We start from the raw sequence: 20,182 nt of genomic DNA, 5'->3' as shown, positions 1-20,182 counted from the left end.
GATTATTCCAGGAAGCAGGGGCAGCATATTTAAAAGCCCTTTTCCCCAATTCTGTTCTAATTTTTGGGACAATCAATTGTATGATTTTGTTCGAACGAAGGTTGTATTGGTTGTGGTTTTTACACATATAAACACATAAATAAGATGGAACCAGCCCAAGGAGAGATTTATCGATAAAAATCAACCAATGGGAGAGTCTACGAATATGCAAAGATGGACATTTAGCAGCAGCATACAAAGAACAATGATGTACACGACTTCCAAAGCCAGTAATGTATACATGTATAATGTATACAGTTGGATTGTAGGGACATGATTTTTGAGAATGATGATTCTGCTTGTTTGACTTTTGACATTCAGTTGTTTACTTGCAGAAATACATAATGAATTGCACAACAGGAGTAGATGCACCGCAAGGCTGGATAGCTTGGTTAATGTCTGGTCCTTGGTGGCATCTTCTTTTGAAAATATTAATTCCTGTTTTTGTATTGTTGATACTGATTTGCTTATGTTACACTGTTGAAATGATGGGCCAACTCATCTCCCGTGCAACATATTTATTTTTACAGAAAACTGTAAAAACAGAAAAATAAGACAATCAGTTCTCTTTGGCGCGCAGGCCGTACGCTGCCTCTTCGTCACTGACACTACTTCTTCTAGTGTAGCTGACATTACTTTATACAAGTAACTTATACAGTTTCATATTCACATGCACCACCTTTGTAAACTGGTTAAATCACACAAATACATTTTACTATACACATGAACAACATAGTGAACTCATTACAGTTTTATCTTGTTTTTACTACTGTTTAAATCTATTTATGAACCTGTCTTCTTAACTGTATTTAATAAACTAGATCTCTTTCAAATAAATGTTTTTCTTAACATATTTCTATAGCATTCACTCTTCATGAACTAAACATAAAGCAATTCGCATTTTCTCTTATTGTGCAAAATATATATCTTGTGGCTTTAACCCAAAAATACACCTGCACCGAGCTCACACAGTTTCGGTACAGTCTAACACTTGGATCAGCACAGGCTAACAACTGGACCAACTTGGAAATTAGCTCTTTAGCTTAACATTCGCCACACACAAGACATTTATCATTAATCGCCACTGCTGTCTGTCACCTTTATAACATCTGTTTATATTATCAACCACCCAGCTTACCTGTAAAAACAGAAAAATAAGACAATCAGTTCTCTTTGGCGCGCAGGCCGTACGCTGCCTCTTCGCCACTGACACTACTTCTTCTAGTGTAGCGTCAGCTACCAATGCGTACAGGACCGAGCGCCCTCTGCTGGCGGAACTTATACAACAGTAAAACTTACATTGCAGTGGCCTTACTAAAAGAAAATGTCTCTGAGCATCAAATAAAATGGGGGGCTACTATTTTCATGTCTCTGTCTTTAACATAGTGCCACACTTATGTATAGGATACATTTTACATTTTACCTTGTATAAGATCAATGCTGACTAAGATGATTTTATTTGATTATGTACTTTTACAACAATATGAAATGACTGAAATTACTGACACGACAGAAGCCTGTGTATAAATGATGCCTGCGCTGAAAATGTCAAGCACGAGGTGCATGGCTAAGAATATACTACATAGGAATAATTTGGAGCATAAAAATCACAACACAGGAGGGAATGTTAGAGTGAATTGTTAAATGTTGTCATTTCTATGCTTGCCAACTCTGATGAAAGGGATTTCACTGTCCTTCCCTCCAGATTCTCGAGGTTCTGGATGGGGGGGCTGTAGTGTTTTATTGCAGATACATCCTATCTGGAAGATCTGCTTCTTTTGATGTAAGCTTCCTGCGTTTACGACCCTTTGGTCAGCAGGAGGTCTGACACACACACACACACACACACACACACACACACACACACACACACACACACACACACACACACACACACACACACACACACACACATATTTACTTACTTAGATACAGAAGTTCACACATATACATACAATGCCTTGTCATTTTCGTGGTGGACACAGGCCTCCCTTGCGTGAGTGATTGATCGATCGACTGTCTTGTTTTCTTCTTGATGAATAAGTCTCTAAAATTAGCGGGGCTTGTGGAAACACAGACCCAACAACATCTCTTGTCTTGTTCACATCACACAACAAAATCCTCCACTAGTGGGCTGTACTCATCCTCCCGTCCACCATGTTTACATCTAACCGTTGCAGAATCCTCAGTGTTTCTGGAGGCAGCACGAGGTTGAGTTCTACTGAAAGTCTGAGGTGTGCAAGGTGAACAGGTATAGAAACCGGACAGTGCTCTGTGGAGCTCATGTAGTGCATATCACCAAATCAGACAGAGCTCTACTCATCTATCATACTGGGGCCTGTAATGTAGCAATTCATGAGATGGTGGATGTGTTTCCTGGCATTTCCTGTAGCTTCTCTCTGTGGTACTTGTTGGTACTTGGTGGACAAGAGCTTGGAAAAAAATACATTTATATACATAATGAATTTATTTTAAGTGAAAATCTTGTGTTTGTATGACGTAGGAAAAAGATAGGCTTATCAGATTTTTCAAACATTTATTTGAAACTGCATTTTGTTTTCATTAGTGCTTTATGACTGAAGTTACTAATACATTTACAGGTTTCAAATAACAATATGGTATAATAATCATGCACATTTTTTCTGTTTGTTTAGTAAGCTGTAGGAATTTTGTTTAATTCGTCTGGAGCCCCTTTGGTGTAACAGTTCACGCTAATAGAGAAATATATCAGTGGTAATTGACATCACACATCAGACACTCTCGGATCCTCTCCAGTGTCCCCAGTCTGGTGAGTTTCTGTGGGTCAGATAAGCAGATGCATTAACACAAACCAAGATTTGGCACAAAAGTTGCTCAACCTGTGGTTAAATGTGAAATCCTAAGGTCTGGTTATTCATCTGACTAAAAAAACACAATCACAAAGTTATTCTTTGACCGAATGTTTTGGCACAGTTTTGCCTTTGTTGTGTAGAATCAAACACAAGAACAGGCAGCAGAGTTCTCTTAGCCAGAAACCTTTTTGTTGCTTCTGTTCCTCATTGGTGCTTGTACTTTGTTACGACTCCTGTCATAATTTCGTGTATTGTTTTCGCTCCTCAACACCTGATGGTGGAATTGTTCATTTTCTCTGCTGCTTTTTTTGCTTATTTAAGTTCCAGGTGGAGGCTGACTATTGGTTGATGACTGAATGGAGCTGCCTATAAATTGGGACCAGTCAAGACCGGCGTGAAAATGCTTCCAATCAGGCTGTGTGTTCAGTAATGTACTGTGTGTGTTCAAGTTCCTGTGTCTAGAAGAACTAGGTATCCCCCCCCCCCCCCCCCCCCCCCCCCACCCCAACCAATTGCAACAGATAGCTGCCACTCCCTGAGCCTGCTGGAGGTTGTTAAGATCTCCCAATTCTTTTAATCTTTGGGCTGAAGGAAGGACAATACTCGGTGTATAAATGCTCAATCAACAATTCTTTATTTCCATACAATTCAGCACTTATGAGCATAAGCCATCATGATGGGGAGACATGCATGAAGAGGGTCACAGCAAATCTCAAAATGGTGACGGGTTACTCAGCTTCTTATAGCCTCTAGTGGCCCCCCACCTAGTCGTAAAAGCCTAAACATTCACATTCTTTCTCTGTTACAGCGCCTAAGTTATGACCTCGGCTCCCTGTCTTTCTGCTCTCTGTAAAGGTGGGGGTATGGAATGTGGTCTGTCTCTTCTATTATCAGCACAAGGTTCTCTGCACACAACATTCTCTTCATGATTCAGCAGTATGAAATGTCAAGAAACAGTGTAACACATTCACAGCAGATCAATGGTAGTGCACACCTGTCTAACAGAATCCAAAGTTGGTCACATTCTATCAACCCAAAAATATAATGGAACACCTGTCTAACAAACTACACAAATGGTCATGTTCTTTTAACCTAAAAATATAATGGAAACTAAGTTACATACACAGCACACAATCTAGACTAAAGGATATTAAATGACCTACAGCAGTTAACATAATTCAACTACTTTAACTACAGATATAAGATAACATATGATAACAGAATAATCTCACAAGGTTTGCTTGCTTGCTCGTAGGGTTTTCTCTGCATTATTGTAAGATCTTACAATATAATACCTTAATATAATATAATATCATTATATAATATATTATATATTATATAAGGCCATATATAATGGTCAGAGGCCATAAGAAGGTCATTTGTTACCTTCATTAATGGCTTTTCAGTACTGTAATGAGCTCTGAAACCTGACTGAACTCTTCTAATAAACATTTTTTTTCTGCAGATAAGAAAATAGCTGTTTTACAACTACTCTTTGAAGAAGTTTTGAAAGAAAAGGAAGGTTCGACAGTGGCCTATAACTTGATAAGACAGCTGGGTCAAGTGTTTGGAGGCCTGTGGTATGCAGCCAGTTAATAGGCCCTGTCAAGGAGAGCTGGACAGAACCTTAGAAGGTTCTTAACCCATCAACAGGACAGGTAACTCCTTTGTGCAAAAGGGAACAGGATGAGCACTGTCAGAGCCCTAAAAAATTCTGTGACTGTCTCTTTCATAAGGGTGGCCTGAGGGCCAGTCGTCCTCTAGTGGACCCTGTCCCTGACAGTGTGGAGGGTCTGGAGAAGCCATGGCAAACAGTATGCTGCCTGTAATATTTTTTAGTATGGTGGTGGGTCAGTGATGGTCTGCGGAAGCATATCAAAGTGACGCACAGAACTCTACAGGCTAGGCAACAGCTCTCTGACTGGCATTAGGTATCATTAGGAATTATTTGAGTTTAGAGAAAGATGTTTAGACTTGTCTGAAGACAAAGTTATTCAGTTTCTCTGTGTGTCAAGTTAAGAAAAAAAAATCAGCAAATTCTAGAATTTGTAGGATGATGTAATCTACAGGTTTTCCGTTTTGTTTGGGGTTTTTTTGTTAAACAAATATTTAAAATATGAGTCATTGAAGTCTTTATTTGCCATTCCTGTACCAACTGAATAATCAACACTGTTAATCAGTTTTAGTGATCTGTCTGACCTTCATTCTCCTGTCAGTATACACAAACCTTCGTGAACTTCTTCGAGTACTGTGGCCTGTAGATCTTGATGATGATGCCGATGCTACACGGGACAAGGATCAAGACCAACGATAACATAATTTCACCATGAGGGGCAGCGTTCTGCACGCTGGGGAAACCCTGGCAGTAGATGTAGAGCAGGAGAGGCATCATACCCAGAGCCAACATTGTAGAGCAGGAAGTCATCATGATGCTGGAGAAGACAAGGATGAGACAAATACGTTGCTTTACTCTGAGCTATGGAAACTAGCCTTTCTGAATTAAAAATGACATCTGATTCTCACGGACTTCATGATTTCCATATTCCTCATATTTTACTGACCCCATTAACCCTTCTCATAACTGCACAACGCTAAATGTCCCTGTCAACCCTGATATTCAAAAAATTTACTAGAGATATTCCTGCTTCCTGGAATATTCCACTGACATGCTGGACATCAGATAGAAATATGGGAAAAATCTAACTGAACTGTCTGAATTGTGCTTGTCTTGGTGTTATATTTGAAAACTCGACAGGCAGACACAGTGTGAGAAAGTTCGCAAACACAATCGAGTGGTATAACTGTTGTAAAGTTTTCTGCCTGAGCATTAATCACTTCAAATGACACTTTTAGCTTCTTTTTGGTCATTATAAATGTATTACAACTACATAACTTCCTATGTGTACCTGAGGTTCATGTCCCCCTGTATAGCCAGAGCCATGGAGTTGGAGAAAATTCCTCCAGGACAGCAGCCACATACCAGAACAACCACACCTGTTATATCACTCAACTGGAACCCCTGTAACACAAAATTCCAATAACCTCTTGCAGGATGCTGTAAATAACAGTAACAATGTCTAATAGTCTAAAATACAATGTCTGGTGTCAATTATATACTGGTACATCAACACAAATTCAATTATACTGGGCAACTTTTGTCATGTGCCTTGGGAGTGTCTGGGAGGTGTTCCTCTTTGTTAGAGGAGTTCCAGATTTCCGTCCTCTGGGGTGGAGTTTCCAGCACCTCACCTGCTCCTCGTTTCAACAGCAATCAGCAGTAGGGTTCTTAAACCAGCACTGCCTACCACTCTCCACCAGTTTGTCCAGCTACTGTTGTGGTAACTCTGACTCCTTGTGATCAAGTTCATGCTCGTCTGTCCCAGGTTTAACATTGCCTTACTGTTCTCAGTTCTATCAGATTAATCTCCTGCCGTGTGACTCTTCAGCGCTTGTCCTGTTCGGTTCTACTACATCAGTCAGTTTACAAACCATGGGGTTCACACTCACCACGCTCCTTGCCCTGCCTTCCTGACTGTCATGGCTCGCTTGGATTTTCCTCCCTCTGGACCTCCTGGAAACCATACCGTCTCCTCTCACGTGCCCACCTGCCATGAATCTGCCTGATTGCCAGTTTGCCTGAGCTGAGTTGAGTAACACTTGGCAGTACAGCTCCGTTAACTTCTGTTTCCCATGTGAATTTCTAGTCTGTTCTAACTACGTTTACTTGTATATAAATCCCTGGACCCATCCCTATTTCCTGATCTGTTCCCCTGAGTCTGGCAGTGAGGTGTGGAGTGAAAGTGAGCGTGAGTGCTGAAGAGGATTGTGAAACTGGAGAGTCTGTGTTTTTTGAACCCGTTTCCCTTCTATCCCTGGATCCCTCAAAATCTCAGTCCCATGCACTGTAAATAGTTTCACTTGGTGTGATTGTTAATAAACTTGTGACTTTTATTCTAAATTCATCTGGTCTGCACCTGAGTCTGTTCCACTCAAAATACCTCACCTAGAAAGCATCCATGAGGCATCCTTGTCAGATACCCAAAACATCACAACTAGCTCCTTTCGATGTGTGGGACCAGCGCTGCTACTCCAAGTCCCTTTTGATCGGTTGAGCGCCTTACCCTGTCGCTAAAGGAAAACTCAGTCACCCATTTGTATTCTTGACCTCATTCTTTTTGAGTCGTTACCCATAGCTTGTGACCATGGGTGAGGGTTAAACAAAGATTAACTAGTAAATTGATGGCTTCACTTTTATGCTTAGCACAGAATGTGCCAACCTGGAGAGAGGTATCCGTGAGGCCAAGTTAGACTACAAGAGAAAGACCGAAGAACACCTAGACAGCAACACAGGCAAACAGGTGTGGATGGTATTCAGCACCTTACCAATTAAAGGAATAACTTCGGAGCTGTGAGAGGATTGCCTCCAGGGTACGACCCCAGTAACCCTGTCCTGGGTAGGGTAGAGTGGACCCCTATATCGCATATAAGGGTATACTTGATACAGGGTTTGTCTGAACAAAAATCTTCAATTATATGAAGGTCGCTAGTATCGTATGCTGAAAAACAGTCCCACTCCATGATGTTCCCACCTTCAAACCTCACTGTCGGTATGCTGATTTTGGGGTAATGTGCAGTGCCTTTTGACCTTCAAACATGGTTTTGGTCTCACCTGACCAGACTACATTCCCCCAATATTTCACATGCATGTCTAAATGCTTTTTAGCAAAGTTTAAACATGCTTTAACATGCTTACTCTTCAGTAATGGAGTCTTGCGTGCTGAGGTATGTATGGTGTGCATACAAACCATGGCAGTTGAGTGTTTTTACTTGTTTTCTTTGAAACACTTGTGCCTCCTCTGATGTTTCTTCTCACTCGTCTGTCTGGTAGCACCTGGTCATGTGCGGTTTATGGTGAAATGATGTTCTTTCCACTTCCAAATTATGGCCCCAACAGTGCTACACTGCAACCTTCACCAGTTTAGACATTTATCTGTAACTAATGCCATCACTATGATTTGCAACAATAAGGCTGCGAAGGTCTTGAGAAATCCATCCATCCATCTTCATCCGCTTTATCCGAGGTCGGGTCGCGGGGGCAGCAGCCTAAACAGAGAGGCCCAGACCTCCCTCTCCCAGCCACCTCCTCCAGCTTATCCGGAGGAACACGAAGGCGTTCCCAGGCCAGCCGAGAGATATAATCTCTCAGGCATGTCCTGGGTCTGCCCCGGGGCCTCTTCCCGGTGGGACATGCCCGGAACACCTCACCCAGGAGGCGTCCAGTAGGCATCCTTGTCAGATGCCCGAACCACCTCAGCTGGCTCCTTTCGATGTGGAGCAGCAGCGGCTCTACTCTGAGCCCCTCCCGGATGGCCGAACTTCTCACCCTATTTCTAAGGGAGAGGCCAGCCACCCTTCGGAGGAAGCTCATTTCTGCCGCTTGTATCCGCGATCTCGTTCTTTTGGTCACTACCCACAGCTCGTGGCCATAGGTGAGGGTAGGGACGTAGATCGACCGGTAAATTGAGAGCTTCGCTTTTACACTCAGCTCCCTCTTCACCACGACGGACCGGTACAGCGTCTGCATTACTGCAGCTGCAGCCCCAATCTGTCTGTTGATCTCCGGCTCCCTTCTCCCATCACTCGCGAACAAGACCCCGAGATACTTGAACTCCTCCACTTGGGGCAGGAACTCATCCCCGACCCGGAGTGGGCACTCCACCCTTTTCCGGCTGAGAACCATTGATATAAGATTTTTTAGTTTGTGTTATGTTTATTTGTAGCTTCATTTAAAGGAAGAAGAGCTTGTGAATTGGAACCAACACAGGAAGAGAGATTGAAGCCATATGTGTAGAGGAATGCGGTGACATACGACACTTCCTCCTGATCTAACAGACAAATTGGCGCTCTCTCTCTCTCTCTCTCTCTCTCTCCTTTTATGGGAATGTCTGAATTTCTATACATACCAAGTTATCTCCTGTTTCAGCTGACAAGCGAACAGTCTCTCCTTTTATGGAAATGTTTCATATTTTGAACATGTCACTCCTACTTCCTTTGAAAACTTGCTTAAGTATAAATAAAGAAAGCTCTGAAAGCCCTGGGCGGTCTTTCCTCTCTCTCACATCTGTCCTGCACACATTGCTGCAGGATGGATCGGGCGATGAGGGGGGGTCGTCCATGTATACATGAAAAAGATATCTTGAGTTTGAGTTTCTTTGCATTCTAGCAACTTTCTCCTCACAACCATGGGCTCAGATTTGGAGGTGCTGATCCTCATTCCTGCTGCTTCACACTCAGCTGCGAACCGTTCCAGTGCGAGCTGGAGAACCCCACCCAATGAAGTCAACAGAACCACATCATCCGCAAAAAGCAGAGATGAGATTCTGAGGCCACCAAAGTGAAAGCCCTCCGCCACTTGGCTGCGCCTAGAAATCCTGTCCATAAAAATTATGAACAGAACCGGTAACAAAGGGCAGCCCTGGCGGAGCCCATCACCCACCGGGAATGAGTCCGACTTATTGCCGGCAATGCGAACCAAGCTCTTGCAACGGTTGTATAGGGATCGAATGGCCTGTAGCAATGGGCCAGACACCCCATACTCCCGCAACACCTCCCACAGGACACCTTGAGAGACACAGTGCAGGTAGAGCACCGCTTTCCCCTCCTGAGACGCCTGACGGTTTGCCAGAATCTCTTTGCGGTAGTCCGAAAGTCTTTTTCCATGGCCTCTCCGAACTCCTCCAACACCCGAGTTTTTGCTTCAGCCACTGCCCGAGCCGCATTCCGCTTGGCCTGTCGATACCTGTCGGCTGCCTCCGGAGTCCCACAGGCTAACCAAGCCCAATAGGACTCCTTCTTCAGCCTGGTGGCTCCCTTCACCTCTGGTGTCCACCATTTCGTTCGGGGATTACCACCACAGCAGGCACCAACCACCTTGCGGCCGCAGCTCAATGCAGCGGCTTCGGCAATGGAGACGCTGAACATGGTCCATTCGGACTCAATGTCCCCAGTCTCCCTCGGAATGCTGTTGAAGCTCTGCCGGAGGTGAGCGTTGAAGATCTCGCGGACTGGGGCCTCTGCTAGATGTTCCCAGCACACCCTCACTACGCGTTTAGGTGCACCGGGTCTGTCCAGCGTCCTCCCCCGCCACCTGATCCAACTCACCACCAGGTGGTGATCAGTTGACAGCTCAGCCCCTCTGTTTACCCGAGTGTCCAGAACATATAGTCGCAGGTCTGGTGATACGATTACAAAATCGATCATCTAGAGCGTCCTGGTGCCACGTGTACTTATGGACACTCTTATGTTCGAACAAGGTGTTCGTTATGGCCAAGCTGTGATTTGCACAGAAGTCCAATAACAAAACACCGCTCGGGTTCAGATCAGGGAGGCCATTCCTCCCAATCACACCCCTCCAGGTCTCGCTGTCGTTACCCACGTGAGCATTGAAGTCTTGAGAAATCTTTTTGGTTTTACCCTTCATCTGATGTTTCTTGTGTGGTAATGAGACACCTTTTTATAGGCTATCAGTTTGGACTAAACCAGCTGAAATAAATTTGCATTAAGCGGCAGGATTGCTTTCTATTTACTGATTTCAGTTGGCTACTTTTTTCCCTGCGTCATTTCTCATGAATGGATCAAATGGTTTGCTACCAACATCTGGTGAGAATTTCACATCAACCATATTTACTTAGAAAAAATGGTGATGTTCATTACGTATTTTATCCATTATATTTCAACATGCTCAGCAATTCCTTGCAGGAACTGGAATATGTTGTCAGGCATAAGGACATCCTCAAAAATCCTGCTTATGTGTAATTTTTCAAGCTTTGTCACAATGCTTTTTTGCATACAGACAAATCACATATACATTCGCATTCACTGCTGATCTTGGTCACCTTGATCTTAGACACCTCCATGGTGCATCCAGGTGAAACCATGGTGATGATGATTATTATGGTAAACATTACTGTAATGACATTGCCAATCACTGGGTAAAATGAGGTAAAATGAGGTGGTGTTTGCAACCGTCACATTGCGCCACAAATCTTGATGAGGTATCAGGTTTGCTGTGTTGTTCATGGTGCCTTCAAATCAGAACAAACATGAGGTTCTGAGCTGTGAGTGAAAAAACAAAAGTGGAGATGAAGAAGGAGAGAGAGCAGAGTAAGAGTTAAACAGAATACCAGGATCTTTGTTTGTTTACATTCTGTGTTCAGATTAAGTTTTGTCCTTAAACTTTGTGAAGAAAACTTCTCTAGCAGGAAGTTCACACTCTGTCTTATTGAGGTATCCTTATGATACAGATTCTGAGCTGTGGTAAGATAATTTTCAGATGCAGTTTGAGCTGTACTTAAGTAATAGAAACTAAAGAAGCCAATAAATTGCTAAAATAAATGCAGAAAATTCATGTATATGTACTTTTATTTGTTGTGCTTGGTTTAATGTTCTGTCAAAGCTGTTGTATGTTACAACACTGTAGTAAAAATATTCAATACAGAGAATGATTTCACTTTAATTTGTCCAATAATAAAAGAAATAAAGCCGCTTTAAAATCTCTGTGTGTAAGAGTGTCACACCTGAATGCCTTCTAAGAACTTTGTGTTCAAATTGATCGAGTTTAAAGTTTAACAGCTGACACTTTGGGAATGAAACAACAACTGTAACAGTACACTCTGGAATACTTAAAACATATCTCAGCATTGGTCTTCTACCCTTTCCTTGGGACCTGTGTTGACTGAAGCAGAGAGCCTGTGTTAATAAAATAACTGGAGGTTTTACAGACAGCACTTTATAATACAGCTCACAACTAAGGGGGAAATTCCTGTAATTAAATGGAATTTCAAAGTGTTACATTTAAAATTATAATGTAATTGCACTTAAATACTTAAACGTAGGCAGACCAGAATAAAGGGTTTATGTTTTTACATGAACAAGGAAATAATAATACTGTAAGTAAACTTAAGTCGTGCATAAGTAATTTGAAGTATTCTCTAATTTCATGGTAATTTTGCAGAAAACCAAACAATATTTTCCTATCTTACTCTGAAAATATGTTGTATTTTCCAGGGTGTTGGTCATATTATGAAATGCATAATTTGACCTTTTACATCATTTTTTTAAACATCTGTAATTAATACTCACTACACTGATGTGCATGAGATTGAGGACTGTTTTCCCTTACCAAAGTTTAAGAAGAACTTAATACCAACAAAATTTGCAGGCTTATGACCTTATAATGATGGAGCCAAGTCTAATTTAATTTGTTTGTTTTTTACAATCACTGTTCACAAAGGAGGGTCTCCTTTCCTGTAAGAAACCAGCATTGTTACTCTGCTCCATTATACAGCCCACATCTCGGAAATTCTAACGCATTTACAAGTTGAAACAACAACTGTAAGATGGAGGGATTTTCCACAAAATTAACAAGACATTATGCAATACTTAAAATTACTTACAGTATAGTTTGTCTCCTATCCTTGAGACTACCCAGAATTTAGACACCACTTAAAATTAATTGCAATACAAAAACTTTGCCAGCTTTGAAAATCACAGTTACATGTGCTGCAAACTGTCAAAATATGAAACATTTTTCAAGACATATATGGTGCTGTAAACTCAGAACACTTGGCACAACATTTTTAACTAACTAACTAATTAAGTAATTAACTAAACAATGCATATTCCCAGAGGTGTGGACTCGAGTCCATAATTTTATGACTTTAGACTTGATTTGAAAAAAATGTTCTAAGACTTGTGACTTGACTTGGACTTTTACACCAATGACCTGGGACTTGAATTGGACTTGAACCGGTTTACATGAAAAGAATTGATATTTCACCCCAAATATAAAATTTAACATACATATTATATAGAAAGTGTGCACCATTAATTCAATTCATTGATTCGTTTATTCAAACCACACTCCGTACTATGTGTGCATGAGCTGTAGCACAGCCAATCAAATTAACCAGATTTTTAAAAAAAGAAAACGCTCAAAAATGCTGCAAGGAGTTATTGTTTTCAGGTACATAAACTATGAAGTAGTCAACAAAAAACCAAAATGCAATATGCAAAACATGCAACAAGAGAATCACAGAGAGAGATGGAACAACTTTCAACTTTCTCCGACAGTTGAAGTTGCTTAAAGAACGGTAGGTGGTGCTTCTCTTTTGCTACGATGAGATAGCTGACTTCATCTAACTAGCAAATCTTGTCCAGGCTCCGTTGGTGATACAGTTTTTTTTTAATGTGTATGATATTTTTGTCATGCGATTTTAAAGCTGGCCCTACAAGCGCATCCAAGAATAACATGCAGCTTATCTCAGAACTGTCGGTGAAAATTATTCTTGGAGCTAAGTTTAATTGAGCTGCATTTTATAGAGGTGCAATTTCACAATTTGTGTATATTTTCTAAGTTCACTATTTCGTCATGTGTTGAGAAAAACACAGATTTTAAAATTACATGGTCTAATATTTACATTTAGCATATAACTGCAACATTCTTTTTTCGTGTTTTTTTTTAAGGACTCGAAAGGACTTGAAATTCAAAGTTTCAGACTTGTGACTTTACTTGGACTTTTACACCAGTGACTTGAGACTCGACTCTGACTTGCTTGACATTACTTGAGACTTGATTTGTGACTTGAGGATAAAGACTTGAGACTTGCAAAACAATGACTTGGTCCCACCTCCCACCTCACTAGAAGCTATTTAAATCTGGTTAATCTGTGCACTACTGAGAAACAACATGCAGCATTTAATTATTTCAAATTGCGCACTCCTTTGTCCAAATGCTGTGTGCACACAAATTGCTTTCACAAGACTGCATGTGTGTTTTCTACTTATTTTGTGCTGTATGAAAAAAAAAACTACAGCCCACCAATGCTTCATAAAAAAGTCAAGACTGACTTCTGGAGTTTGCTGCAGGTGAGAATTGCACACCTAAACCTAATAGTTATTCTGCAGAAAGCAGAAAAAATGAGGAAAAAACTCACGATGATTTTCAAGAAATAAACAGTTGACAGATATGTTTACAGGTGTATTCAATGCTTGGTTTACCTTTTAGGTCAGATTCTTCCTTTGCTCTGCTCTCGTCTCTTTGTCATAAAATAAACTCCTTTTGTGTTGCCACTCCTTTTATATGATTCAAATGACACATGGAGGCCTCTGGTTGTCTAGAGGTACCATCTAGTGCACAGCTGACTTCAGCACCTACAGAGGAGACCATCCTCCTCCAAATAGAACTAAAATAAAATAGAATATTATAATACATAGCACTACAAGACACTTTATTTTAGTTTTTAAATAATGTCTCATCTATTTAGAAGTAATATTTTCATCTCAGAACATATATGTTGTTCTGACCACAAGTAATCTACATATTGTGTTTGGTATCTGTACAGCTGGAGTGGTTTGTGTGTGTGCTGTGCTTGGATATTATATGTGAAGTCATTAGTGGAAATCACGATCAATTGAAAGCTCCCGAAAGACCAGAGTAGCTTGTTGTTGGTTGTGTTCGAGTTCATGTACTTACCCCCAAACCTCTCATTTTTGTCTATTCTTTTTTTTTTTTTTTTTTGTCTCAGAGATAAATTAAATGTATGATTCAAGGAGTAAATCAGGCCTTCAAAGCCTTCAAGCCCAATTTTGTCACCACTATTTACTGTGTTTTTATTAATAAATTGTGACATCCTCTGCAAAATGTCATATATACATATATATCAGCTTTTGTTTGTTTTTTATTTATAAACAAAATTGTGACAAATATCTTGTATGTTGCTGGTCCATCCCATCCATCCATCCATCTTCTTCCACTTCTCCGGGACCGGGTTGCAGGGGCAGCAGCCCCTGGAAAGCCCAGACCTCCCTCTCCCCAGCCACCTCCCAGCTTGTCCGGCAGAACAAGGCATTCTCAGGCCAGCTGAGAGATATAATCTCTCCAGCATGTCCTGGGTCTGCCCCGGGGGCCTCCTCCCGGTGGGACATGCCTGGAACACCGCGCCCAGGAGGCATCCTTCTCAGATGCCCAAACCACCTCAACTGGTGCCTTTTGATGTGGAAGAGTTGCTGCTCTACTCTGAGCCCCTCCCTGATGGCTGAACTTCTCGCCCTATCTCTAAGGCCAGCAAAGGCTGCTATGGTCAGTCTGGAGAGTGAATGGCCTACCCAGCAGATACTGTCTGAAGTGGGAAGTGAATGCCACAACTGCTAGAACCTCTTGCCTAGTCGTGCAGTAGTTTTTTTCGGTAGCTGACAGCCACCTGCTCCAATAAGTTAGGATCTGCTCTTCGCCCCCTGGCACTTGGAAAAGGATTGCTCCGATCCAACAATCTTTGGCATCAGTGTCGAGGAACAAGTCACCCTGGTCCAGAGGGTAACCCAGGACAGGGGCTGCTGTACTGCCGTTGTGACTGTCCGCTGTGCAGGCCCACTGTGCAGGCCATTCCGTCACTTGTTGAACTTTCTGGGAATCTGTGGAAATACCTCCAGCAGAGATGATTTGGCCCAGATAGACAACCTGCTCCCGGAACAGGCAGCATTTAGATGGCTTCAGTTTTAGGTTGGCTCCACGCAATCTGATGAACGCTTGCTCGAGCCGATCCAGGATCTGGGCTCTAACCTGACCCAGGACAATGATGTCATCAAGGTACATTAAACACGTCTCCCACTGCAGCCCAGCCAGGACTCTGTCCATAAGCCTTTGGAATGTGGCCAGTGCATTGCATAGCCTAAAAGGCATCACATTCCACTAGAACAATCCCTTACGGGTACAAAATGCAGCTGCTTTTTGTACCCGTAAAGGTATCTTATCTTTTCAGGCTCTGGAGGCCATCTCTACCTGCCAGTATCCTGATGTCAGGTCTAGTGTACTGAAGTACTTGGCAGTAGAAAGCGTGTCAAGGGTATCCTGGATGCGTGGCAGGGGTTAAGCGTCTTTAAGAGTTCGCTCATTTAGTGGTCTATAGACCACACACAGTCGGGTCTTTCTTTTTCACCATCACAATTGGAACAGCCCAGCTGCTATTGCTAGGCTGAGCTGACCCAGCATCCAGGCTCTGCTGTACTTGCTGGTCGGCCACTATTTGTTTGTCTCCTGCCATCCTGCATGGCGAGTGCTTAACTGGTGGCCCTGGCATGGTCAAGATGTCATGCTGGATGACACTGATGCGACCAAGGTCATTTGAGCCAGTCGAGAAGACATCACCATAGGACCTCAGCAGGCCTGTCAGTCCGCAATGGGCAACGTGTGTGAAACCGGGGCTGCTCTCAGCATACAGGGTCTGCCAGTGGCTTGGCACAGAAGCAGGGGCAGTGCTATCGAGCTCGAGGACTGCCAAGACCCTTGGTGGGTGATTCCCCGACCCCTCCAGGACTTGCACAGGCTGAAAAACCCCAGCCACTGCACCCCACTTTAAGGTAACAGCTGTAGCCCTAGGGTTAAAGACTCTGATCGGGATGCTAGAGGGTTTGCGAGTCTGCACAACTGTGTGAGCCACCAGCATTTGATGCTTCTCCAAGTGCTGGTGGCCCTGGCATGGCTTGTTTTGAACTGTGGCCATGGCCATGCTTACAAAGCCCACACACCCCTGCTGGTGGTTGTGTTACCATGTGAGGTGTCAGGGAAAAGTAGCCCTGAGCTGGCATTTCATAGCTGAATTGGGCAGGTTGGGGTGTACCTGGCATAATATGTAGCTTCACTGGCTCAGTAAACTGTGGTTTTATAGGGACATTGCACGTACAGTTCATGGCGGTGAATGGCTGGCTGCATGAGGGGGATGTAATAATCCAAGAAAGGTGATCATGTGTGCCATGCTGTCCCACTGTAAGTGGTGTAGATGTAATATTTCCAGGGCCTTCACAATCTGGGTACTGAAACTGCTTAAACTCGCTACACACTGCATTCTGCTTTGCTACTGGTGTTAAGAAAGGGTTGGTGTGAGTTGAAGGTAGCGGGGTGAGATGCCATGCAGCTTCAAATCCTGTCATATTGGCTGCTGCTATGCTTGCCATTGACGTTAGTTCCATGCCTGTGATGAAGGGGTTGCCACTACAGATCTTATTGTTTCTGTCATTAGCACGGTCCATATTAACTTTACCACTTTATGGGCATTTCGACAAAAATTGGTTGCTAATGTTATTGAAGTGCATTACCTTGTCGTCCCCTTCAGCATCTCCCGGCGCCCCCATTCTCTCTGCTGTCTGAGAAAAAAAAGTTTGCTCTCCTTCTCTCTTGGCACTTTGCAGAGTTTAATCCTGGAAAAAAGCCCCTAGTGTTGCCTCACCAGGTCCGTGGCCCCAAACCGTAGTAAGAAGATCTCTGGCTGTTACTTCGGGTTCCATGACTGGCTCGTAGCTGGTAACAAGCTTACTGCACAGGTCAACTTTTTTTTTTTGCCTGTCCTGTTTGGTTCTTTTGCCATCAGAATTATTGTCTAAAGGCGAGGAAAGATGCCCAACGGATTTACTTTACAAACTGACCATCCCAGCCTTGCCGTAATGGTCTATTTGATTCACCTTTTATTGTTTATTTTATTTATTTTTTTATTTTCACTTGCTAGATATGGGACAGACTTGAATGAGGAAAAGAAAAGGGAGAAAGGAAGAGGGGGGAAAACAGCGGAGAAGAGGGACGGGGATAAAGGGCAAAAAAACAAAAACCAACTAAATAAGCAGACAAAAAAAATACGTATATCAATCACCTGGATCACCTGTTGAGAAAGAAAAAAGAAAACAAGCAGAAGAAAACGAGAGCAATACAATAAACAACATCACGATGATATATGGGAATATAACAGTAAATACTAAATATTAAACATTATTGTGCAGCACGTAATATCGACAGTGCAGTGACGTGCCCGTGAGCTCCACCGGCAGCCAGCTGCGCCAGAGTGACCGAGCCCCAGGCCGAGAGGCCGAGGGCACCCCACCCCTGAAGTGGCCCAAGCAAGCCCCAGGCTCCAGGCTCCGATAAGCAGCCACCAAGGAGTGAGCCGGTGTGTACCTGGGCGCCCATCCCTGGACAGAAAGAACCACCAACGCACCGATGTCTGAGGGCGTCTGCCACTGGCAGGGGAAGTAGTGGGGGAGATAGGCCTCCATACCTTAGAGGGCCTGAGATGTCCCCAGAGAGGTGGCGTCTGATACCCAACCTGACATATAGACACAGACATACAGGCACACACAGATACAAACATCCATTCCCACCCTCATGCTCTCATATGCAACTAGAAAAAATTTGCATTTCCTGCGAAAATGCTGTGTGGATGCCTTAACGCTGAAGATGTCTGCTGAAAAAAAGCTGAAAAAGTTGAAAAGTTGCAAAAAGTTGTATGGCGGTGAAGAAACTGAAAATTCTGCTGAAAACAGCTGAAGAAGCAGAAATTTTTTGCTGAAAAGTGGTGAAAAGCAAAAAATTCTACAGAAAGGGGTAAAGACAGAGAAAATTTTGCTGAAAAGTGGTGAAAAAAAAACAGTGCCCTGAGCAGGATTCAAACCTGGCCATTCTGGTCCCAAGGGGGCTATTCGTCTCACTGAGCCAAAGTCATTCTCACAAAGAAGAGGTGGAGAGACTGACAATTTTGCTGAAATGAGCAGAAGCTGCTGAGAATTTTGCTGATAAGAGGTGAAAAGGCTGAAAACTGCAGAAAAGAGGTGAATAAGCAGAATTTCTGCTGAAAAGAGGTAAAGAAGCAGAAAGTTGCGCTGAAAGGAGATGAATCAGCAGAATTTCTGCTTAAGAGTTTTTTTTTCTGAAAACAGCTGAGATTTGTGCTGATAAGAGGTGAAAAGGCTGAAAATTTTGCAGAAGAGGTGAATGAGTAGAATTTGGGCTGAAAAGAGGTGAAAATTCTTAAAATTCTGCAGAAAAGAGTTCAATCAGCAGAATTTCTGCTGAAAAGAGGTGAATGGGCAGAATTTTGCTGAAAAGAGGTTTTTGCTGAAAACAGCTAAAAAAGCTGGGATTTGTGTTGAAAAGTGGTGAAAAAATTTAAAATTCTGATGAAAAGAGGTGAATGAGCAGAATTTCTGCTGAAAAGAGTTTAAAAAGTTTAACTGTTAACTGAAAGAAATGTTGCCATAAGTGGGATTTGAACCCAGGCCTCCCAGTCTGAGAACGGATACTCATCTCACTGAGAAAGAGCTGGAATTTGTGCTGAAAATGGGTGAAGGAGCTAAAATCTGTGTTGAAAAGAGTTAAAAAAAAGTTCAACTGTGAACTGAAAACATTGTTGCCACAAGCGGGATTTGAACCCCAGCCTCCTGCTCTGAGAACGGCTGCTCATCTCACTGAGCTAAAACACAGCTCAACCCGGCATGCAAAATCAGTGACCACATTGATAATGTGTTCCATTCATTTCAATGGTGAAAAGTCATAACACACATTAGCAGAAATAGCAGAATTTTTTAAAGTTTAAACATAGTATTTCTGCTATTATTATACTAAATAATATTTTTTTCCTGCCAAATCATAGCATTTGTGCTGAAACACAGAAAATTCTGCCAAATCATAGTATTTGAGCCAAATCATACAATTTGTGCTAAAACATTATTTATGATTTAGCAGAAACACTGGGACTTGGTAGAAATACTATGATTTACATGAAATACTTTGACTTAGCAGAAGTACTACAATCTAGCAAAAAAGTACTACAGCATAGCAGAAATTCTATCATTGAGCAGAATTACTAGGATTTAGAAGAAATACTAAGATTTAGCACAAATACTATGTTTTAGCACAAACACTGATGTGGCTCAAGAACCTTTATTGTGCAGTTATACTATGATTTGGAAGAAATACTATGCTTTGGCACAAATACTATGATTTGGAAGAAATACTATGTTTTAGCACAAATACTAAACTTTGTCACAAATGCTATAATTGAGTACAAGTACTATAAGATTACAGAAATACTATGATTTAGCAGAAATGCGTTTTTTTCGCAGAAACACTGTAATTTCGCTTAAATAGTATGAAATAGCAGTAATATTATGATTTGGCAGAAATACTACGTTTTAGCACAAATACTATTGTACAGAATGGTGTACGTCAGTTTAATGCTGGGTGGTGCTGCAATAGTAACTATCCTCGGTCAGAAAGAGAGTCTGACATCCAGGGATTAGATTACCACAGGTGGAGTTTATTGGCGGTCAGATGGATGGTACAGGGAGGTATGGCATACAGTAGGAGGATGTGGAGAGGTGATATGGTGTGGTTTCTATCATTAAGAACAGGGTATGCATTACAACATGCATACAGATTAAAGATTAAGAAAACTGGCAACAAATTCCTCCACTACAAATCAGTCTGATAA

The 20,182-nt window shown here is 42.2% G+C and overlaps 1 protein-coding gene across 1 annotated transcript; it reads right to left on the bottom strand.

Annotated features, from left to right (window-relative positions):
• Positions 1–2,611: 2,611 nt before the first annotated feature.
• On the bottom strand, positions 2,612–6,910 carry LOC101482414 (hepatic sodium/bile acid cotransporter-like). Its single transcript, XM_024805262.2, has 3 exons — positions 5,777–6,910; positions 5,098–5,302; positions 2,612–2,835 (listed from the first exon to the last, which is right to left on the bottom strand). Exons 1-3 carry the CDS (start codon positions 5,809–5,811, stop codon positions 2,767–2,769), a joined length of 309 nt encoding a protein of 102 aa, XP_024661030.2. The 5' UTR covers positions 5,812–6,910; the 3' UTR covers positions 2,612–2,766.
• Between the last annotated feature and the right edge of the window lie 13,272 nt (positions 6,911–20,182).

This window comes from Maylandia zebra, linkage group LG15 (assembly GCF_041146795.1).
Source record: "Maylandia zebra isolate NMK-2024a linkage group LG15, Mzebra_GT3a, whole genome shotgun sequence".
NCBI lineage: Eukaryota > Metazoa > Chordata > Actinopteri > Cichliformes > Cichlidae > Maylandia > Maylandia zebra.
This window is presented reverse-complemented; position numbering and strand designations above follow the sequence as displayed.